Here is a 25,061-nt window from a genome sequence, read left to right as displayed (position 1 = left end):
GAGTCCTGCTCTATTGTGTGTGTATTCGATTCAATTCGATTATTGAGTGTGTATTGGTTCAGTGCCTCCTCCTCGGAGAGCCCTAACCCAAAATATTACATGGCTCAATGTTGCAATATATTCTTTTCAATCTATACAGCTCGCGTGGGAAGTATCTCTGGGGATTTCCGTCTCCTCCCTATGGGAGGGTGGTGGGATGTAAAAATGTAAAAAATTTTACCCTCAGGGTCGTCACGAGGGATTCATGTCAGTCTGTGTTCTTTCTTTTTTGAATAAAAAGAGGAAAGTACATGACGCACGACGGCTCCGTGTCGTTCTCTCAGGCGACTTGGAGGAACAATGTTTGGTGTCTTGCTAGACTATCCATTGATGTGTTTGGGTCTCGACGCATACATAGTGCTGGCTCAGGTGTGTTTCTGTGACAGAATCACACAGGGGCTAAGTGCGCCTTGGTTGCTTGTTAAAACAGCGTTTTTATAGGGCAACTGGGATGGAGTTTTGTCTCTTCCGAGCGCCAGTTTACTAGGTTGTCTCGATGAATTCTCGTTCATATCTGGGGGATGTTAACGGAATAGATCTGAACATAGGTAGAGGGGTCTCACGCCCTTGGGGTGGGCCACTGAGCACGGTCTAAATGGGGACCGTCTGGGTGGCGCCCTCTTTTCATGTTTTAGATCGACACGCATACCTACCCCCTCTCCTGGAGTGGGCATGTCGGTGTGGTTAGGACACGGGACTGGTCTGGTCACGCTGGTCCAGGTCAGTTAACCCGTTGTCCGCCGGGGATGCAGATCTGCTGTTCTGGTACCCTGAGGGACTTGTGCTTTTTTCGGGGGGAAAAATGCCAGGTCGGTCCGGGTGTCGCAGGGTTAGGCGCTATGGAGACCCTTGTTGGGTACATGTTGTACTCTGCACTATCGTAATGGCTTACGGCCATACCAACCTGTACACGCCCGATCTCGTTCGATCTCGGACGCTACGCAGGTTCGGTCCTGGTTAGTACTTGGTTGGGAGACCGCCTGGGAATACCAAGTGCGGTGTGCTTAGGGCTGGTTCTCCATTATTTTCGCTCCTCTCTCACGCGTGGCGAAGAGGGGGCTGTTGGGGTGGTCTTGGACCTCCTCTGGTAACCCTGTGCTTCCCGTGCCGCCGGGCCCGGTCCGAAGTAAAGTTTTGTTGATACCGTAGGCCTGGGATAACCCTTTTTTGAAAACTGAAACACTTGTACTGCGGTATAGCCAGTGTATGCCCGCAGGTGTGTTTTGGAGTCTTTTTCTTGAGGGGTTATAGGAACAACCACCGCATATGGTAACGACAAGGTGGTTGATTCCCTGGTGTGTTGGAGCAGAGTCAACTCCCGGGTTACCCGGTTGAGTGTGCCCCTGCACGTTCATGACGTCTGCCAATCATGTCAGCCTTCTCTGCCTCAACCCCTCTGGGTGGGTTTTTTTTAATGGAGGCTTTGTCATGGTGATCAACAATGCCAGCATACGCCCCTTCCGCCGGGGGGGCTGTTTTCAGCTGACTCCTTTGGCGCCTGTCTCGTCCGCAGTGCTCCAGGCTCAGGTTACAGCCTGTTGCCTGGTTTCCCCGGTGCGCTCCCTGCTTCCGTTGGTTAACCTTTTTTGTGTGCTTACGGCCATGCTGACTGCCTGTTCTGCAGGGTCAGTGTGCCAGGCGGTGTGCTATTGGGGGGAAAGGGCCCGCTCTTGGAGGGGCCTTATCCGAATACGCTGGCGATGTGGGGGGCGGTGTCACTAAGTGACCACCTGGTGGGGTCTTGATGCCTGGCGTCATTGACCTCTCCGGGCCCCCGTTTTCCAGGGGATCCAGTCCTTCAGTGGGTCTGGGTCTTCCTTCGCGCTCCGCTGCTACGGCCTTGCCACGGGGTTGGGTTTGTTCTTGACCCCGTGATTCTGGGGGCAGTAACGAGGTTGTTCCTTCCGTTCGTTCCCGGGTGGCATGCGGGTTGTGCGTGTGTGTAGTCGTGGGGTCAAGCCACGGTCTGCTCACCCTGTGCGTTGAGTTGCTTGAGTGCCACTTCGCACGGTCGGATCCGTTTTCCTCCCGTAAACCTCCAATAGGGAGGGTATCCTCCATTAGGGAGGGTCGGGGGGGCTCGGTCCTCCCCGATCTGATGGTTGTGGGGGGCCTCAGCGGGGTACATTTGTCGGGCTATGGCTCTCGCTCAGCCTCCCTTGTGCAGTCGTGACACTGAGCGAGATCCATTACGAAACAGAACGATAGGTTATAACTATAGCCAAGTTCTGTGAGTAATGGTGACGCTCAGCGTCAGGCGCCGCTGCGGCCCTTGATCTCACCTTGTGGTGAAAGCTTGGGAAGGAGGCGAGTAGGTGACCACACACCTGCTTATGAAGGTAAGCTGATAGGGGTGTGGCCAGACGAATGTTGGGATGTAAAGGTACATTGTGGAATTTTTTATTCAGTGCACATGCACGAAGTGAAGTACAGTGCAGTCGTGACGCTGAGCGTCACCATTACTCACAGAACTTGGTTATAGTTATAACCTATCGTTCTATGACCTCTGGATACGAGCCATTATCTAGTGTTGGCTGGACAGACTATTCTTGTAAGTAGAATACATTTATTGTAGGTTTTGGTCTTTTCATAGGCTATGTTGACTATGAGAAGAACAATTTATTACACCAGCCTTATCCTTTAAAAGATAAAACATTCAAAGGAATGTTTGCACATGTGTTGTTTATCCTCTCCAAAAGCCATCATTTGTTGTGGGGTGTTGAGTTGGAGGCACACATAACCTGGCCTTATATTGTTTTATATTGTTTCAATGAAATGGTTCATTGCTCAAACAATTCACTTAATTCACAATCTCCACCATATTGACTGAGCTATGCAAAGAAGTGGTAAGACACAAAAGCACCCATTCCACTGCAAAGTTAACACTATAGAAATACCACTTCAAGAACCAAAACAATAGGCAGAACACACTACTGTTATTCCAAATTCAGGATTAACCACTGACGTTTTTGTGCTTTGAGTTAGAGCTCATTCAGATCTAATCACACAAATGCAGCGCCTCGCCGCAGGGTAGTGCGTTGGTGTGGATGGGCGCGTGAATACTTTCCCTAAGCGGGTTGTAATTCCGCGTTCGGTTTGCGCGATCTGATTGGCCACTGACGTTTCTGGTCATGTGACATGTGCGCCAATCGTGTGACGCCTAGTTCTGCCACCGTTTAAGCTTAGGCACTCTTTCGAAGTTGGTTATGGTTAGAGTTTGTCTTAGAGCAGGGCGATAGAACACCAGCCCTGATTCCAAACTCTAACCTTAACCAACTTCGAAAGAGCTTAACCAGTGATAAACTAGGCGTTAGGTAGTTTGCAGGCTGTTAGACCAGAAATAAGCGCAGAACTAGGCATCACACGATTGGCGCACATGTCACATGACCAGAAACGTCAGTGGCCAATCAGATAGCGCAAACCGAATGCGGAAGTACAACCCGCTTAGGGAAAATCTTCACGCGGATGGGCCATTTGTGTGACATCACGTGGTGAGCTTTTTAACCCCTCCCCCAAATCCCTCATCTTCAGCTGTGATTGATTGGCCACCACAGCTTGGGCCACCTGGTCATGTACCTCTTTTCTTTGGCAGGTTTTGGGGGTTCAGGTTCAGAAACGGCTCTCCCCCTAGATTGCTTCCTGTCGGCAGGTGGTCTCTGGTCTGTAGACGGTCTCCTCTCAGACTGCCTGTGCTCACCGGAGCACCTCCTCTCTGAAGTGGTGGAGGGTCGTCTCTCGCAGGCGATGGAGCTGGTGGACAGATCCTGGTAATACTGGTCATCTATATCCGCTAGCTTCCCTGGACTGGGAGAATAAGTACAGGGCATGGGATCAATCATTTAAAAATGCCTTTGATTTCACTGGCGATATTGTGATGATGCTTTGGTATAGGAAAGCTTTGTGTTGGCTTAGCTTAGCTTAATGTGCACAAGGTCAGGCAGACATGCATGGACCATGTGACACAATGTAATTACAACTACCAAATCAATGCCTGGGTCCTGCTGGGTTCAGGTTCTGAACCATTTCTCTGTCTCTGTTGTAATTAATAGCTTTCTCCAGTGTATAGCAAGCCTTGTGCATGATAGCCCAACTTCAATATAAACCTGTACAACACAGATGGCCTGTTGCCTTAACATAGGTTAAAAGTGTCTTTTAAGTAGCATGATTACCTAACATTTAACTACCTTTAGTTCGTTTTTTTTGTTTAGTTCCCAGGTGTGAGGTTTTTTATACTAGGGAGAGCTGTTAGCTAGAACAGAGCCTGAAAATCGAGGGTTGGTGTGGCCTGTGGCGGTGGGGCCCAATCCGATATCTTTTTACAGGGCCCAAAATCCCTGACGTTACCCCTGATGACATGTGTACTATTCAGATATCTGTTTGAATCAACAATCAGGCTCAGGAAGCTCGGTTGCTATGGATGCCAGTCACCATCAGGATCACCAATTTCCTGTGAGAAATGGTACACAAACGGAGGAAGGGATGGAGAAAAAGAGGGTCGTGGTTTCTGCCATGATGGTCCCAAGTATAGGGCGGCTGGGTGGCGCAGCGGACATTGCGCTCGTCACCAACGCAAGAGACACCGGATTCGAATCCGGCTGTCGGCGTTGCCTCCGGCTTGGGCCGGCCGTCATACTAACTCAATTGGCAGAGTTAGTGGGTGGGAAGTCGAAGGGTGGTAGTCTGGTCGTTGTGAACAGCGACTCCTACAGGTCGGTTGGGGCGCCTGTACAGCAAAGTCAGGAAAAATGGCGGGGGCAGTGTGAGCCTCCTACACGTTACTCCTCGCCAAATGAGAGTCCGCGCTGGCAGGTGAAAAGATGTGACAGGCTGCCTCCACATGTATTGGAGGGGACATGTGATGCAAGGCATGATTTGCGGGTCAGTTCGGGTCGTTTTTTGTATCGTGAAGGACTGTTTTCCTATCATTCCTGGACTATGGTGATGTAATTTATAGGCATGCTGCAGCCTCAACCCTTAACCTTGGACTCTGTCTATCACTCTGCCCTCAGACTCATCACTAATGATGGATACAACACTCATCACTGTGTCCTTTATGAGAAGGTTGGTTGGGCCTCTCTGATGGAGAGGCGCTGGTATTTGTTAATTTTTAAGGCCCTTATTGGTAAGCTATCGCCTTATACTACATCATCATACTACACCATTGGAATGGAACTTTGGAATCTATGGAACCCGTTCTAGTGACTGGCTGGTCTTTAAGGGGATCAAGTTTGCTCAGAACAGGGTAAATCTGCATTTCGCTATGATGCCCCTCTAGCTCATGGAATGAACTCCAACAGTCCTTAAACCTTGAGATTATCTGTTGCAGTTTAAGACCTTGATCTCCAACCACTGTCAATTGTTATCCTTACTTTTCTGTCTTGAGCATATGATTTTATATGCTGTGGGCGGCTACGTGGCGTAGTGGGCAAGGCGCTCGCCACGAAATGCTGGAGACGCTGGGCTCGTCAGTTCGAGCCCAGCGCTCCACGTTTGCTTTCAGTTTAGCTGGTCGTCCGTACTAATACACATTGGCCGTATTAGGGGGTGGGAAACTGATGGGTGGGGATCGGGCGTTGTGGACAGCGACTCCTACAGGTCGGTTGGTGCGCCTGCGCAGTAGAATCAGGAAGTGTCGGGGGCAGCGTGAGCCTCCCACGCGTTACTCCTCGCCACTGAGAGATCGAGCTGCGCAGGTGAAAAGATGCAACTGCTGTTACCTCAAGTACCGGAGGGGACTTGTGCTATGTATGACTTAGTCCACATTGCAGCCGGCTTGTGGGAGGCAAGAAACAGCGTCCGTGACAGGGGAGGGTTGAATTGGATGATACGAAATTGGGATGGGAGAAAATATAGAAGAAATGGGAGAAAAAGTGGATAAAAAAAAAATTATTTTATATGCTGTGTCATTTGATATGCCTTTTTTTGCTTATTTCTATATGTACACTTGGCGTGACTGTAAATGAGGGCACCCTCTTGTTGCCTTTTGAGTTTAAATAAAGGTTTGAAATTAAATTAAATTAAAGGGCTTGACTACCTCTGTCCTGATATACAATACCTTTGTTCCTTCCTATTTATTACCATTTGTCATTTTTTCACCCTCTCTCTCTGCTGTCAGTTCTCACCCCCCCCCCCCTCTCTCTCTCTCTCTCTCTCTCTCTCTCTCTCTCTCTCTCTCTCTCTCTCTCTCTCTCTCGCTCTCTCTCCTGTCAGTTCTCGCTGGAGATGCTATCTCTCCTCCTGACCTTCTCATTGTTAATGATGCATGTAAACTGCTCCTGTCTATCGCCGCTTTATTTATCTGATAACAAATTATTACCCTTGATGTTTGCGAGTTTGTGTCGCCCGATGTGTGTGTGTGTCCTCAGACTACAGTGATAAAGCACCCAAGCCCCTCCTTGTTCACAGAGCCTTATCTGTCTATCTGCCAGCCCCTTCAGCTCCTATCACCACCTCATCCTGTGAGGTGCACTCACCTTGTGACCTAGCCGACACACACACACACACACACACACACACACACACACACACACACACACACACACACACACACACACACACACACACACACACACACACACACACACACACACACACACACACACATACACACGGATGCATTAACAAAAGCACACACACAAATGCACACATACATACACACACACACATGTGCGCATGCACACACACTCCCACACACACACTTCCTCCCAGCCTGCCTTTGAAAAAGACATTACCATAGTTACCATGAGAAAGACAATATATACGGTATATAGGAAAAAGACATCAGTGCTTGCTGCACGTTTGTGTCTCGGCACCTTATCTTCGACAGGACACACGTCTAACATCCTGTCTATTTAGTACTTTGTTTATATTTAGATTAGATTTAGATCTAGATTTCATTGAGAGCATTCTGCAGAAGGGAGGTGACAGATGATGTATTTACGATTTCATTGTAAATGTGTAATGCTACAGGTTCTTTGGACCACACACTGTCCTCATGCTGAATCACAGTCATTACTGTCCTCATGCTGAATCACAGTCATTACTGTCCTCATGCTGAATCACAGTCATTACTGTCCTCATGCTGAATCACAGTCATTACTGTCCTCATGCTGAATCACAGTCATTACTGTCCTCATGCTGAATCACAGTCATTACTGTCCTCATGCTGAATCACAGTCATTACTGTCCTCATGCTGAATCACAGTCATTACTGTCCTCATGCTGAATCACAGTCATTACTGTCCTCATGCTGAATCACAGTCATTACTCGGCCACAGGCCAGCCCACATTTAGCCTTTATTCTTTTAATACAGATTTTATCTTGTTCTTTTCCTATTCTTTTTTCTATTACCCTGTCTGTACCCCCCCTGTGCTGCTATGACCCTTGCATTTCTCCCAAGGCAATTAATAAAAGAACATCTCATCTCAAAATGTATATTCACATACAGTAGATTGTATATATATATATTTTTTTCCTTATTCATGTTGTGAGGACTGCACCTGAACAGGTGCCTCAGCCTGTTAGCTCCCCCCAGAGGTCACGTGGCCCTGTCACTCAGCCCCGACACGCACGTTTTCCTGGACGTTCTCATTCCACACCAGATGTGAATCTTCAATCAGAGGCTACTGTCTCTTTCCCAGTAAACGTTTGACCAGCCCAGAGGACAACGCAAGTTCGTTCTGCTTGGAACAGTAGGTTTGCGTTGTAATTATCCCTCTTGACTATTTTGTCTTTCCTCGTATTGTGATTGCATTTCAGTATTCTGATGTAGTTGAATCTTCGTTTTGCTAATGCGCGTATTATATCTACCAATTGATAAACCTAACCTCGTTCTCTCCCTTGTAGCTTGGTTAAATGTTTTGCTGGTTAACTAACCCCCGCCTCTCTTCTCTTGTGTCTAGTGTGGGACCACGCCACGCTCGTCGTGTATTTCCACTCGCTTGCCCCTCCCGTGTTTTCCCCCCACCTCGCCTACCCCTCGCGTTAAATTCCCTCGGGGTTCCCGATTTGTTTTCCTGGCGTTGTTTAGGCAACCCTGACCCACTACATATTTCAACACGGTAAGACTCCATTCTACATATTAATACACACACATAGTCATCTGCTTCACAAACACATTTGGGTAAACACACTCTTCATATCCCAGGCCTCCGACCTGTCCGCACTACACCACCACTGTCGTATCGTTTTGTTGTACTCTGTTTTGTCTTTGAACATTTGTGAATAAATATACGCCGTTTTTGGCGTTTTCCTGTTGAACCGGTTGCATTGCTTTATTACGGGTCCCGTTCCTCTGTTCCCATAACAATTCATTTGTTTTTATTTATTTATTCATTTTTGAAGATATATTTTATTGAGTTTCTGCTTTAATTAGACAGGACAGTGAGTGAGAGGAAATCAGGGGAGAGAGAAGGGGTATGACATGCAACAAAGGTATCAGGCTGGATTTGAACGTGTGACGTTGTTACAGTATTACATGGTATAGTATGTACCTTAGCAGCGTACTAAGCCACCAGCTCATGTTCTGGAAAATAAGCTTTCTTGGAACTTTCACAACTCATCTGTAAATTGAAATATACTGTAGGTCTGCTGTGTAGTGTGTTTACAAACCTCAACCGAGTAAACAGAGTGTGGAATAATGCTCCCCTCCACCCCTCAAACAATCTCCCAGTCATGTTCCAACCCCCCTCCCATTCACCTTTTGTCTCTCACCTGATACCCCCCCCCCTTCTAACTCCCCCCTCCCCTCCAACCCAATACCTGGGCCATCCTACCCAGAATCCCGTTCTCTCCACTATAAAGACCTATGTCCAGTGGTGCAGTCGCGGTCACACCCGGTTACACGCCGTGTTACCAGATCACTGAGGCAGAAGTACGCGCGATCGCGCACGGATGTGTACTCGCGTGTACGCGCACACAAAAATGCGCTGTATCCATTCGTTGTGACTAGTACCCGGCCACCATTTTACATAACAAAAAGCGCAGGTAGACTAAGTGTCTGGGTGTTAGCTATCTGAATGCATCTCCCCCTTCATTCTGTGTGACACAGGCAGTGGAGGTGAATACTAATGTGGCTCGGAATTCGTGATGGGGGTCTACCTGCTTATGATATTGAATCAAGCGTCTGTGCTGCGCGCCAGCTTTCCACGCGCACATTCACACAAATAGAGAGCAAGAAGAGCTTGTATGATAGAAAGATTGCACTTGCGTATATGCGCTTGTGTGTGTGTGCGTGCGTGTGTGTGTATAAATCAGTTATGTGCGCATGCACGTGGCGTGGCGTGTTACCAGTTCCCATATTAGGACTGCACCACTGCCTATGTCTCACTGGATTCTGGGAGCTCTCTGGGGACACATCAGGTCAATGTCTCCATTGAGTCCTCCACCATAACTCTTGATCTACTTGTACCTGTTTGAGTATAATAAACCTGTGTCTAACCAAGTCTATATTTGACTAAGTAGTACATTCATTGATCCGGTTATATTCCTCTACACGAGCTTTGCGATAACTGAAGCATACAATAATACAGCCAATACACTTCAAATATCACTCTTGTAATGTCTAGTGTTTGTAGACATCGAGAGCTCAGTCAGTCAACTAGAGAATGAAAACTCCATTCCATTTATAATTTGTATGCATTTGTTTACACCGTATTACCTTGGGGCCCCTGGCAGCACTCTACCTGAGGCCTGAGGGGTTATTCAAATAGTGTGAAAAAGGATCCAGTGACTTACCCCTGTTTCCTTGGCTTGCGTCTTTCATCCTGGACCGACCTCTGAAGGAAGAGACACATAAATAAATGTCAATCAAACTCTCTCAAGGGGTAAGTTCAGAATTTTGGACCCCTAGTCTTATTGCTTTGGGTGCAAACCTCAGTATGAAGAAGAGCATGGATTGTGCTGAGAAAGGACTCACCCTTCAACATCATTGATGAGCTAGGTATCCAAAATTCTCAACGTACCCTTTACATAGTGTTGAAATGAGCTAATTGCAATTGGTTTTAAGAGTCCAATATTATGCTGATTATTGGTCCTGTAATTAACTAATCAATGTACTTGTTGACTAATGATTTGATCTAGTAGATCTATGATCTATAGATTAAACTGGCAGAAAGAAGCCATTGTAAACAAACCTCAATAGCTTCAAGTAGTGCTATTTTGCGTTCTGCTATTGTCTGCTGAAATGATTAGAAATAGTTCAGCAATGAATGGTTACATGATAAAAATGGTTTAAGTCAAACAAACATACACAAGTCAAACTGGTTAACAGACATTTCGCTCACAAAACTGGTCAACAACAAACAAACAAACCGCTGCTTCTCAAAAACCTTTATAATAGCCTAATATAATTTTGTCTTATGTGTCTAAAAATGATTTTGCCCCAAAAACTCTCAATCAATAATGTATTGTGAATGACAGTGAAATTTACCAACACACTTCTCTCTCTCTTACTACTGTATCACACACACACACACACACACACACACACACACACACACACACACACACACACACACACACACACACACACACACACACACACACACACACACACACACACACACACAGTCCATAGTTGTGTCTACCCTCCTGTATCAATACTACTATACAGAGATCTGGGCTACAGGGTCGTAACCCAGGTCTCTCCATGTTGCAACATGTCATTCTGTCAGTAAACTCTATCCTTAATCATCAAAGACTCTGTTGTCCACCTCCGTGAATAATATCAGGTCAAATGATTCCACATCACTGCCAATAGATAAGAATGGCTCAGTGGAACGGTGGCACAGGACAGCTGACAGTGATCCACAGCTGCTCTGGGACTCACATGAATCAGATTGTAATAGGTGGCATCTTCTGGTGTGTTGAGGGTCTTTGGCTGCTGGGTCCGTCGGGGGGTCCGCGATACTTTCATATCCACTTAGAAACGACAGACAGTCAAATAGTCAGTGGCATTGCTTAAATATGTACATAATACATACTGTTCATACTTCCCATCAAAACTTGCCTTTGCCGTGGTCACCATAAATGAGAAATGATTTCTGTCTGTGGGGGTGGGGGTGGGGGGGGCAATTACTTTTAGATTTCCACATGCAAGTGAAACTGTGTCCTGGATACGTCTAAAGGGGCATTTCATAGTCCAGACATAGCATTCATGAACTGGTCTGTGTGCACTAAAATTATGCAATAGCAGACCTCACCATGCATCCGCACAGGCATCAGGAAACATATAAAAGGACAGCGGACTGTCCGTCCACATAGTGGATACACTCTGTACCTCAAGGCTATGTGAGCACCTTTAGGACAAAACAACATACTTTATCCTTATAGCACATGCATGAGCCTGGTCTCTTTTGAAAGATGACATTCTGAAAGTTTATGATTCCAGAATTTTTTTTATAGAGTAATTAATAGAACAACGTAATAGAGTTACATGAACTTGAGTTGTAAAAAAATGTACTCAAGTTTTTCTGTAGTAGTTAGTAGTCCAGTAGTATTTCCCCAGAAGGTGGCTTACAAATCCAGACGGAGCCATAGCCTGAAGCCTTATGTAGTACATATCCAAATTTCATAAAGATCCATTCAGAAATGAGTGATTAGGAGTGATTTTGGTAAACTGTGTACAAAGAAAAACTCAGTTTTCTCATAGACTTCAATTCATTTGGCTTCCTGTTAAAGAATTTAGTTGTTCACCTCGATCCCTGATTCACACATCCCCACATGGGGTATCATTGGAAGCCACACTCATTGGCTACAATGATCCACAATCATTTTCGAGATCGGATCTAGATTGACGGAACTACTGCAGCCTGAGTCGGGAGTGGTATTTTGCGCAATACCGTGTAACTCGAGAACCGCTGAACGGATTTTGTCGCTATCGACAGACAACAAATAAGCCTTCAATTCGATATATATATTGTATTACAAAATATGCACACCCGAGCCACTAGGGGTCGTGCCGGTTGCAAAAAGTCCGAAAATCTGCCCTGATATGGGCTGTCGCAGCTTAAGAGTAGGTACTTCACTTAGCATGTTGTGATTGTCCACCTTTATCAAATAGCTAGAGAGCTGTACTGTATGTATGTATGTATGTATGTATGTATGTATGTATGTATGTATGTATGTATGTATGTATGTATGTAAATAGCTAGAGACCTTTAAAGTATGTATGTATGTATGTATGTATGTATGTATGTATGTATGTATGTATGTATGTATGTATGTATGTATGTATGTATGTATGTAAATAGCTAGAGACCTTTAAAGTATGTATGTATGTATGTATGTATGTATGTATGTATGTATGTATGTATGTATGTATGTATGTATGTATGTATGTATGTATGTATGTATGTATGTATGTATGTATGTATGTATGTATGTACTGTATGTATGGTATGGCTGGCCGGAGAGGCTATTGAGTTAGAATTGACCCTATCTCCAACTCCACGGAAAGCAACAGTTGCGATTGGAGGATCAAATAAAAGAGGGGCGGAATTGGAGATAGATTGACTCCGTGCTGACCTCTTGACCATAATATCCTTATTGACCTGCCCTTGCTCTCCGTACATACTGTAGTTTAACCCTAAGGGCCCTCATTGGGTTGGATTTTTCAACAAAGATTAATTAAAAACGACCCTTTCCTATCCCAGCGCGTTCCATTACTTGTTGACCTACGCCGCTCCACTTCCTGCCGCGGTATTGAGTGAGAAGTGAGCGTGCGTGTCTTCGTGTCGTCTCATCGTCAGAGCTAATTAGTAGAGCGCCTCGTCATGCGTGACATTATTATTCCATCCTGGGTTGTTGATGTGTTGCAATCCATCATATTTGTCACATGTGATAAACTCAAAACAATATTTCCACCTCAGGGGCATGTCTACGTTATTGCGATTGGGAATATATTACAACGACCTTTGGTTCGGTTGCTCTTTCTAAAATCACTGTTTGGGCAGGAAGAAGAAAAAAAACACTAGGCCCACAAGCATCAATCAGAGGTTGTAGAGACCAGTGGTGGATGAAGTTCACAGTTCCTTTACTTAAGTAAAAGTAGAAATACCCAGATGAAACAGTACTCTGGTAAGTCCTCCTTTCAAAATTATACTTGTGTAAAAGTAGGGAAGTATTTGACATTGAATGTAGTAGTACTATGCATTCTACATGATGTTTGTGTATTCCGGTGCTTGGGAAGGTTCAACTCTCGGACCATTGACCTCTAAAGGTCATTGGTTTAAAAGTACATCATCTTCATACATTTTTGCCATGTTTTCTATGCAAAATATTTTTCTTCAAATTAACTAGTAACTGATGGGTTCATATAAATGTAGTGGAGTAAAAAGTACAACATTGCCTTTGAAATGTAGTGGAGTAAAAAGTACAACATTGCCTTTGAAATGTAGTGGAGTAAAAGTACAAAGTTCCCTAGAATGCAAATACTCAAGTAAAGTGCAAGTACCTCAAGATTTTACTCAAGTACAGTATTTGAGTAAAAACACTTTCCACAGAGACCATATGAAGTGAAAAGTGTGTAATATTATTGAACATTTCCATTTAAAGGTCACCTGAGATGTAAAAGGCTATTTGAAAACCCAAATACTAATTCCTGCTATAATTGCCAGAGCACTTGCTCATGAGAGACGTGATTAACATTTTAATGACCTTTTCCCACGAAGAGCAATATGACTGGCGTTCCTCCTCTCTCACTCTGCTAAAGGCAATTATGCTTCTGACGCGTATTATGTCACGAGATGTATGAGGACTGCTGACAACTGTGCCCAATGTAGAAATGATCCAATGGGCTCTGGAATACACAAGGTTGGCGGGAGCCTGAGGAAATAACACAGCGAATTTGTTCTGTCTCTAACATGCTTTGACATGCTTTTCTCAAGCACAGCCTGTAAAGGGCATACAATGCCCAGGTCTATGGGAGATTGTATTCTATTAACTCTTGTGTATAACAGTGACTGTGACTCCTACTGTGCATTTGTGGGTGTGTGTGCGTGCATTGATAAAATGTTCAGACATCTATTTATTGTTCTGAAATGCCTAGCAGAGGCATGCATAACGCTGGCCCATCGTTATTATGGATTAGCCTATATAGTATCTTGCCAGCCACACTAAGACTCTAAAAGCCACGTGGGACCTAAATAGATGGCTGAGTAATCACGATGCCAACTTAGGACAGGTAATTACAGGTGTCATGGTGATTATGTTATTCTCTCTGGACGCTTGGCAAACTGATGAAGATAATGAAATTCCAGCTGCCAGCTACGTTCGCCACGCCACGCTGAGATGCTGAACTTTCACTCTACCGTCTCCCACTGCCCCCCCCCCCCCCCCCCCCCCACAAAGCAATTACACGTATCACCCGTGAAAATCAAATGAACAACAGATCTGTGTAAAGCCGAGGGAATTTTGTGATGATGCACTGGGTTGAGGAGTTGAGCGTTTTGCTGTTCCGGCACTTGACACACCCGGGTTTTGAGCGTCACAAGAGAGTAGGGGGTGCCGATAACTTTGTCAGTGCCGATAACATCACACAAAAGCAGTGTTTTTCTCTGGGTTTCTTTTTCACCATCGATGGTGGGAGGATGTAAACAATGTAAACTAAAGTCGTGGCACAACAGACTGAGAACCTCAAAATGATACCATTCCTATCATTGCCTTACTGTAATATTCAGAGTAAAACGTTGCCTAACAACAATACTGAATACTGAAAATTGTGAACTTAAAAAAATTGCCTGTCCAAGGATGAAAAGTTTCATCTAAGAAATCCTGAAAGCCTTAAAGTTAATCTTGGAGATTGAAGGGTGGCTTGGACCGAGACCGTCTTGTTTGGGTGAGTGTCCCTAAGCTCTATTCAGCTCTCTGTCTGTGATGGATAACCTCAGAGTAGCCAAATCAAGTGCACCAGCCAGAGGCTATTATAGAGATAGATAGACTGGAAGAAAGGATTCCATTTACTCCTGAAAAAGTCAATGATTACCATATGATCACCCAGTGTGTGAAACTGGTTTGGTGTTTGGATAATAGAACAAAAAGTGAATGTTTCCCTTTGGTTTAAACCATCAAACAGGGCTATTTTATGCATTATTTCCAAAAGAGGCATCTTGATTAGCTCACCAGATTGGTGTTGCTTTGGAACGAAGCCATTCATTGCATTTCCTTTCACAAACATGCCATTGGTGTCCGGGTTCGACTGATGGACCAGGATGATTTCATTCAACTTCTGTTGGAGCGCTGCATAATCCTGAGAGGCATTTGTGATCTGTAGAGGAGATGAGAGAAAAAGGCACAGTTGAGTGGACAAAAACAACAACGAATTAATTAACCCTTTCACTGCCGCACTACCAAAACGGTTAACCCTTTCACTGCGACAATTCACAGAAGGTTAACCCGCCGGGTTTAACAGAAAGTTAACCCGGCGACCGTCGGTTGTGTGATAGTAAAAGGTGTGGCAGTGAAAGGGTTAAACACAAAAACATAGTATTTGGTGTTGAGTGGTATTCTAATGGCAGTACTTCTTCAGAGAAAGCCGTGAGTTCCTCAGCTTCTCTCTGAGTTGCCTTCCTGTTGGCTTTCAGGTTTTTCCTGTCCTTGTAGCCTCTGAAGTTACTCTGAATCTTCACGGCAGCCTGCTCCTCCTCAATCCGTTCCTTTTGGGATTCTGTCTCATCTTGACGTTCTAATGCCACGTCACTAACGTCCACGACCTCCAGAGCCTCCTCAATGTCCACCTCTACTTCGGTGGGAGCCAAGGAGGTTTCCTCCTTCGCTCTCTTCTTTGCTTCTTTCTCGGCTTTCATTTTCTTCCGGTCCCGGTGGCCCCTGAAGTTGCTTTGAAGGACAGTGGCAGCTTTCTCTTCGTCCTCCGGGCCCTCTGTGGACGGATCCAGTTGGGGTTGCAAAACCCGCTCCTCTTTCTGAGGTTCTGGCACAACCTCTTGCTTCTTCTTTTTCTTTGGGATCTTTCCTTCCTCTTCAAGTCGCCTGCGCTCTTTGTGGCCACGGAAGTTACTCTGTAGGACCACGGCTGCCTTGGCCTCTTCCGCATCTTCCGTCTTCTCATTACCTCTCATTACATCTGCTGTTTGTTGAGGGTCTATCGTTTCTTCTTCATCATCTTTTGCTTCCCCTTCTTTGACTGACTTTTCAACAGCAGGCACTTCTCCATGTCCAGCCGGGGGGCTCACCACCCTCTGTTTCCTGGCTGGGATCTTGCCTTCCTTCTCCAACCTCTTCCTGTCTCTGTGACCCCTGAAGTTACTCTGGAGAACAGTAGCTGCCCTGGTTTCCTGTTCCGGGTCGATGGCCTCCTCCGTTGCAGCCTCTCCCTGCTCCTCTTGACCTTTCTCCTGGCCTCCTTCTTCCATCTGTGCCTCTTCTTCCCCGACCTCCTCTCCCACCTCTGTGTGCTCATCGTCGTCCTCGTCTTCGGGCACCTGTGTGTGATCACTGTCGTCGTCGTCCTCCTCTTCTCCTGCTGCGACAGTGTTCTCTTCTCCTTGTATGGCCTCTGTCTTTCCAACCTCCTCCTCCTCCTCCTCCACCAGGGCAGGTTCCTCCCCACCACTGCCCTGCTCCAAGAGGGTAGGTGGTATCTCCAGCTCAGCCCCGGCCAGAGTCTTGTGCCTTTCCTTGAATTTCTTCCTCTCCTTGTATCCCCTAAAGTTACTCTGTAGGACCACGGCGGCTTTGGCTTCCTCGTCTTCATTCGTCTCTTCGTTGCCCGGAGCCGACGTCTTCTCATTAGGAGTGGTCCTCTGTGCTGCCTTTAACTCCTCCTCTTTTTCTCTGAGGGCCCTCTCCTCCTTCTCCTCCCTAAAAGACAGAAATCAGGTTGTATGCATGTTAACGGCTAGTTCTCCTGCTTTTCTCCTGTGTAATTACCTTGTGATCATTATGTTGAAGCACTGTGTGAAAGTGTAAAGCCACTATTTATCTATAATAAAACACAAGATACTTGTGCCCTAATGATAAGGATAAGCTCTCAATGAAGAAACCCACTCCCATTGCCAAAGGAAAGTCTAACATGACTATAAATACTTATACTATGGAATTACACACAACACCTGTATTATGTGGTCCATAACGACCCCCGAACAGCATGGCCAACTTCAACAGACCCACGGCCCTTTGATGTGAGCTTCAGGTGTTGACAATGCCGATGCTACATACCCTTAGAGACTAAGAGCCACAAAAATTACTGTGGTACCACAAAGAGCCACACCATATATACCAGTGTTTCTCAACCTTTGTTTCAGTCACGGCACCCTTCATGTGTTTATAGGTCCCACCCTCTGGCCTCTGAAGTTGCTAATGTCTTTTTTATTTGGGCCTCACAGGGTTAAAAGTACCCTGTGAGACCCACGGTTGCAAAATTACAAAATCACTTTTAACAATTTAAAAAAAAGTCTGTAAATGTTTATAAAAAAAAATGTAAGCACATAGTCAATGGGTCCTGTTGTTCAGCCTCACAATGATATTGGATAGTAAATGTGTTTATAGGTCCCACCATCTGGCCTCTGAAGTTGCTAATGTATTTTTTATTTGGGCCTCACAGGGTTAACCTCTTAAGCCAGAGCGGTCCGGTACTGGACCGCAAATGACATCAGGCCATAAATCCATCTCTACAGAATGTATGAATTAATGTTGCGTTTTCTTTTCAAATGTAGCCAAGAGTAAAGACCCTAACCCTGTCAAAACAGCAGTCAAAGTGTATATTTTCAGCATTACGTTTGTTTACCAATGATTGTAACTGTTATTAGTGAAATATATGATTATAGAAATCTCAGGGCATTGAGTCGGAAACCGGCGCATATTGACGGGAGGAAGTGGTGTAGCCAAAAGTGAGTGTAGTCTTTTGAAGGAAGAGACCCAGGGCTTTTAATGGGCTTTCGAATTTCGAAAAACTACATTACCCAGCTCACGCCAGCCCCTGTCAATCATCTGACTTCTGGATTCACTTTTTTATTTATCTTATTCTTCGGGATTATCTCCCACAAACCTGAACGTTATTGCCATAATACAGAACACAGTTAGTTTCGCTAACTTTCTGTGAACGTCTAGCAAAAAAACGGCGTTGCAATCTGATGAAACATTTTGGAGAAATTTACATTATAAAAAAGTAACTGTACTTGTGAATCACACCTGGTGATACTAAATCCAGATTGAACTCTGCCATTGGAAAGGGGAGATTTGGCCCGATCAATAGATCTGCAACTTGGCCATAATAAGGTAATTTATAGGACTGATATTTTATAATCATATTTCAAATTGCATGTGTCCGGATGGCAGAATTCAGTACTGTATCTACAAAACCTTGTTTAATCATCTTCCCTTTATTCATTTGCTTAGATTTTTCGGGTCTGGTCAATTTTAGCATGGTGTTATTCACAGTCAAAGATAAAAAGATATATATAATTGAATTGATATTCTCCTTTGGTTCATTACAATTTACTCAAGCCTAGTAACATACACAATATTTCTGACACTGGGAATACATTCCATGAGATCCATAGATGTCCCTAGAATCAGATACCAAGAACATGCAAATTAACCATTTAAAAAAAAAAGTCTGTAAATGTTTATTCTACGTCTTATGGAATGAATGACATTAAAAAAAATAATAATAAAAAGAAAAAGAAAAAAAATTATGGAGGGAGGAGCCACACATTGGCGGGCAAAGAGCCGCGGGTTGGCCACCCCTGCCCTACCACATGGCCCCTAATGCCCACCACAACTCAACGTGTAGATAGATAGGCAGCGAGAGTCAGCATATCACCAGGGTTATCAAGTGGGAACCTCCCTTCACTGGTGTTTCGTCAAGTTAGGCCCATGACACCTTGGGAAGGCTCAACAGCTAGTTCTAGCGTCCCAGAACCACCCCCTCCATGCTACCTCCCATTTTCCATGATATCCACAAGCCAAATGTCCTTGTGTTATCCTATGTCAAAAATAGAACAATTCCTGATAACAATCACACATGAAACCGCAACAACAGAGAAGAAAATGAATACTCTTACTTTGGGTTTACTTTGGCCCCCAGCTGACATTATTTCTCCTCAACCAAATCCACTGACTTAGTTTCAATGCTTCTTCTAACATGACATTTACTCTCCCAATAAGGATAGAGTCAATTATGCTATAAACAAACCCTAGCTTTCCATCCTTGTTGTTTGATTTCTGGTGCCAAATCTGCACATATAAGCTTTTTCCTTTCATAAGCCTCCACTGAATCCTCCCAAGGCACGGTCAATTATATTAAAAAAAAAACTGCTGACTAGTCAGGCCTCAAGTTAGTGCTAACTATCTCTTGTGGAACAACAAGTTTTCCTTCCAAATCTACCTGCATCACCCAATCATTAGCTCCATTTAGGTGGCCTGACTCATGCCTGCCTATAAACCTACCTCCTTCACATTTCTTTCCCTCATGGACGAATTGAATGGCTATACCACCAGATTACATTCTGAATTCACCTGCACCCTTTTACTTTCAATTCATGCCACTAAGCTTTTCAAAACCTGGTTATGTCGCCATGTATACTGGCCTTGAGAAAGACTAGTCTTACAGCCTGACATAATATGCCTTAAAGTTGCCGTCTCTGAACACAGTGGACACGACGGGTCCCCTTCTACCTACTGTTTTAGGTTCTGTGGTGATGGCAGCACATCATAAGTAGCTCCTATTAGGAATTTTACACAATTTCCCTCCAAACTCCACAGGTCCTTCCAGCTAATCCTCCTTGTCTCTGTATCTTTACTCCCTGATAGCAACAATTGTTTTCTCACTGTTCTATAACAGTGGGTGACATTACAAATTATTCAACTTATTCGACATACCCTATAATCACATCCGCTGAACTATAGTATACCATTCTAAATACACGTAGAGTAGTGTATGAGCGACACAATGACCTCACACAGCTGAATATTTTGTGACTCTGCTCGTGTCGTACCGCTTTTTGTTGAAGCTCTTCCGTTTCCTGTGGCCTCTGTAGCGTGCCTGGATCTTGGTCGCAGCTCTATTCTTCTCATCCACCAACTCTTTGTACTTCTTTTTTGCAAGGTAGCCTCTGCAAACTGAGGAGGAGGAGGCCATGATACAGAATTACACAACAAAAGTGGAAATTCTGCCGTGGGCTAAACTGATTCCATTTCAAGTCCCTCTTACCGGCCTGAAGCTGGACGATGAAGACCTCAAGCTTTGCCTTGTTTTTATCATCGGCAACTCTCCTCCGAACCTTATGTCCTCTGTAAGCTGGTGGTTTGAGTGGAGAACAAAGGCGTATAAGTAAGTAAGTAACACGATGACGCAGTAGAAAAACAATCTTATTCAGAGGAGTGTTATTCTGTTATTTCCTATTTTTTTTTTATCCACTTTTTCTCCCATTTTCCATTTTTCTCCCATCCCAATTTCGTATCATCCAATTCAACCCTCCCCTGTCTCGAACGCTGTTTCTTGCCTCCCACAAGCCGGCTGCAATGTGGACTAAGTCATACATAGCACGAGTCCCCTCCGATACTCGAGGTAACAGCAGTCGCATCTTTTCACCTGCGCGGCGCGATCTTTCAGCGTCAGGGGTCTGGGCTTTGGAGGGGCGCCGCCCCCATCGCTTCCTGATTCTACTGCGCAGGCGCACCAACCGACCTGTAGGAGTCGCTGTCCACAACGCCCGATCCCCACCCATCAGTTTCCCACCCCCTAATACTGCCAATGTGTATTAGTACGGACGACCAGCTAAACTGAAAGCAATGTGGAGCGCTGGGCTCGAACAGGCGAACCCAGCGTCTCCAGTATTCGTGGTGAACGCCTTGCCCACTGCACCACATAACCGCCTGTTATTTCCTATTTTCACGTAGCTTAACTCTTTCTCTGCCACGCTGGGAACGGGATATGGCTATGTGCTGCCACGCATTAAACCAATGGAGTCGGTCACCTTGTTTGCAGGGCTATAACTATATTCTATATTATAGCTATGGATGCAATACTATGTCCCATTTGACATTGAGTATCTATCGTTCAAGATGTGAAAAAGAAAAAAAAATTCCATCCATACATTCCCGTTTTATACCGTGGTGAATATAAGTATGGTTTTAGAGCGGTTTAGGGTAATTCCTGGGAGGCTAGTAATAGCCCGCAACGTATATTATACTTAATCCATTGGCATTTCATCCCTATACACGCTACAATAAAAAATTCAAATGCATATGATCGGTATATAATGTTCCATCATGAATGCATGAAAGGGGGGGGGGGTCGTTTCTGATTCATTGATTGTCAATAACAGCATTCGTTAGTACAACAATGTACGCTGATCAGGGCGATGGCTATGAAAACAAGGCACAATCAAGCTGAAATTTATGTTAAATTTCTCTTACCTGTGGCCGGTGGGATTCCAAAAATAATATTCCAATTATTTGATTGCCATCTCGTAGATTGTATGTCAATTTGGCCCACGACATAACCCACGGCAGCATAATGAATCGGGGGTTCATTGAAGCCCTTGGTTCAGGTTACTAGAAAAGTCCGCCCGGAGGCATTTCATCAACGCACAGCCCCATACACAGAGTCTCAAAGGAAGTGCAACACCGGCCGCATACCACCAGGCGGCGGTATTGGACTTTTGCGATCTCAGACTCATTCCCTATGGTAACACCAGCCTTCCTGGATGGATAATGAATGGAAATAGCGAATAAAAGAAATAACGATCAAATAACGAGTATACTCATTGTTGGCGTCCAACGATTGGCGGCCAATAACGAGTATACTCGTCGTTGGCAGTGAATGAGTTAATCTATTGGATTACGATTATCTATAAAATCTATACGATTTATGTCAGCTCAAAGTGGGAAAACTCTATTTTATGAATAAAAGTGTTCAGGTAGGTTACCCTCCACTACAAACCCTCATGTAACTGCTAGTTCACAGTATAATTAAATACCACAATGATGATAATAACAGCATGGTGTCTATGTTATGTGACATACAGTTTGCTGACCTGACTGTAACACCAGTGCGCTCTGCGCTCTCTGCTCCAGTATGCGGCGATACCGCTTGGCCCCCAGCCAGCCCCGAACATACGCCTGGACCAGTACAACCAGGTCCGTGGTCCGTTTCACCATCAGATTCAGGTATTCCACGTGGTAGTACTTCAGGAACACCTGACAACCAACGTACAGGAAGAAGATAACAATACAACACCAAAAGATGCATAGGGACACATTCATTACTAAAGAAAATAAATAAACTATGGATATAATTCTTCACCATTGATACTTACCTTAATTTAGCTTATTTGTGCTTTAGTCAAAGTCCCCGCTTTCTACAGTTAGATCTGGTTGAATAGAAATTAAGTGACATTTGAACGTTACGTACTTTAGTTTTGCCCATGGCCCACTTCTCCAGCTTGGCCTTCTCCAGTATAGTAGCGCATGTCTCTGGGGTCACAGCCGGCTCCTCATGGGCACGGAAAGCCAAGATGTAGTACCTACAACAATTAAAGCCCTACTCTGTGATAATAATTTTTTTTAACTTTATAAATAAATGTTTTGCATTTCTCAGGAAATATTGAAAAAAAGCATAAACAATGGTCGACTGAGACCAAACCGACCAATTAATAAAATAATCAACTAATCGACAACGAAGGGGCAGCAATAATATATATAGCTATACTATAATATATAGCTATGATATAAAGTAACTTATTATACTATATATATAGTTTTAGAATGTCTCCTGGCAGGCAATAGCTATCCCTCCCCTATCCCCACTCAACTCCTCTCTCTCTCTCTCTCTCTCTCTCTCTCTCTCTCTCTCTCTCTCTCTCTCTCTCTCTCTCTCTCTCTCTCTCTCTCTCTCTCTCTCTCTCTCTCTCTCTCTCTCTCTCTGATTGATTGATTGATTGAAAAGTTTATTAACAGATTGCAGAATGGGTACAGTACAGTACAGCTCAATACATACAATTGTTAAGGGGATGCAGACCAGAGAAAGACTTTCGTCTTGTTTACATCAGGGTCCCCCATTTTCAATTAATCATAACATATATGACATACATGACATACAGTTAGACAGTACTGCTACATCTATACATTTATGACATATCAGATTTGCAAATACAGTACTGTTTGTGATACCAAAGTGTCCAGGAAAAGAGTGTATATACATTTGACGTAGAAACTGTACATTGGAGGAGGTTGGGTGGGTGGGTGGGGGCTGTACATTGAAGGTGGGGGGGGGGGGGGGGGCACTGTACACACACTGTACATTGGAATACTGACAAAGCCATACTTTGTCATTTACTGTACAACTGGGTTAGGACATTTGTAGGGGCCAGTTTTGAACTCTCTCTCTCTCTCTCTCTCTCTCTCTCTCTCTCTCTCTCTCTCTAAAGGTAGCTTGGTTTTCTGTCTGCAGACCTCTTGATGAAGTTGGAGAAGAGGATCCGGTGGGAGTAGCCCTGGCGTCTGATCTTGGCCGTCTCCAGAATGCCGGTGTAGCGCAGCTGCACCAGCACCTTCTCCCGGTCGAACTTGTTGGCCTGGCGGTCGTTGTTGGGCTTGATGCAGCGCACAAAGTGGGGCTGCCCTGCTACCATCTTAGACAGCAGGTCCATTAGGGAGTACTAGAGGTGGACGAGAACAGTGACGTGAAAACCTTCCCAGTAGATGCAAAGCACCTATTTTGTCTGCCTACATTGCACCTCAATGTCACTAACTCACGCATTCAGTCATCCATTCATCCATTCATCCATCCATCCATTAAAGCCCAACTTGCAGGTTAAACCCTACTCTGCAATTATGGGTAGTTTACATCATTGGTATCTAATTTAATTATTTATTTATTTCCATTTGACGCCGGAAATTTCACTCAGAAATGGTTAAAAAGGTCCACGAACGAATAACATGCACAAGCAAATCTAAAAGCTTATCAGACGCTAGCACGGCCGTGACGTCACTTCAGGAAACGTATGCCTTATGCCCGTCCGGGTCATAGTACTACTGGATATATGGCGCTGGCTAACGTTAGCATTATGTCTACTGTCGTGAACCATTTTAGATCGGGGCATGTAGAGGAGTTTGGGGAACGAGTAAAATCATGTGCAGGTCCTCTTCTCAGACCTGTGTGGCAAAGCACTGCACACGCATCATGCAAGCTACACGTCGCTGCATGTTGATCAATGGTGGCCCACTCGGTGCATCACAGTGGGCTACTATTGTGCTAACAACGTGCCGCGGCGTCTGGCTTGTCGGCCGGCATGAGTGCCCGATTTGGGGTGGTTCTCTCCTCTTTGTGTGCCCCCGTCCTCGCGGGTGTCCTGCCGGGGAGCTTGTGGACGCGACAACAGCGGCGGCCATAGGGTGTTTGAGCCTGTAGCGTTAGTTAGCTCATAGCTATCGTGTACCACTAGTGTAACTGAGGGGTACAATTCCCTGACTGTATTGATAAGTATGGTATCATTAAACCACTACTGTCTTATGTACATTACTACTGGCCATACAGTACACAGGTATCTTATGATGAACACTTCCCACAATGACTCGGTTCCACACAAAACTGGATTTAAGTATTTATTAGCAGCAATGATAGTACATAATATACTTTACTTTGGATGCGCTTATAAGGCAAAGGAATGTGCGTAGGCAAATCAATAACGTATGTCCATTCTCATATTACGCAGGAGATAATAATACAACCTGAATCTTAGGAATTATATCTATGGTACTCTGGTAATATAGCGGGAGATACTGGTAGGGTCCCTCCGGTCGTAAGCCAGCAAGGGGAGAGGATTTGTCGGTAGTAGAGTCTGGGTCAACGATGATAAAGAGACTCCAAGTACAGGAGACGGTGCAATAATCTCTTGATCCGCAGACGAATACAGCTGTTCTCCGTAGCATGCAGCTCCGCATGGAAGAAAGCTAGCCGGCCTCAGGCTTCTGAGAGGCGGGCTCGACGTGGCTCCTCACAGGGTAAATCCCACACAATTGTGGGTGTAGGCGATTCTCCGCTCCATCAATTACAGGA

The 25,061-nt window shown here is 44.9% G+C and overlaps 1 protein-coding gene across 1 annotated transcript in view; it reads right to left on the bottom strand.

Annotated features, from left to right (window-relative positions):
- Positions 1–25,061, bottom strand: part of myo3a (myosin IIIA) — a 214,712-nt gene that overhangs the window by 3,932 nt on the left and 185,719 nt on the right. The window contains exons 26-35 of the mRNA XM_084326257.1: positions 23,456–23,661; positions 22,416–22,527; positions 22,039–22,201; positions 20,211–20,297; positions 19,996–20,119; positions 15,559–16,858; positions 15,161–15,305; positions 10,869–10,960; positions 9,776–9,816; positions 3,616–3,843 (exon numbers count right to left, since the gene is read on the bottom strand). Coding sequence (XP_084182383.1) covers positions 3,616–3,843; positions 9,776–9,816; positions 10,869–10,960; positions 15,161–15,305; positions 15,559–16,858; positions 19,996–20,119; positions 20,211–20,297; positions 22,039–22,201; positions 22,416–22,527; positions 23,456–23,661 — 2,498 coding nt within the window. The remainder of the gene's footprint in view (positions 1–3,615; positions 3,844–9,775; positions 9,817–10,868; positions 10,961–15,160; positions 15,306–15,558; positions 16,859–19,995; positions 20,120–20,210; positions 20,298–22,038; positions 22,202–22,415; positions 22,528–23,455; positions 23,662–25,061) is intronic.

This window comes from Notolepis coatsorum (genome assembly GCF_963971535.1).
Source record: "Notolepis coatsorum genome assembly, chromosome: 12".
Lineage (NCBI taxonomy): Eukaryota > Metazoa > Chordata > Actinopteri > Aulopiformes > Paralepididae > Notolepis > Notolepis coatsorum.
This window is presented reverse-complemented; position numbering and strand designations above follow the sequence as displayed.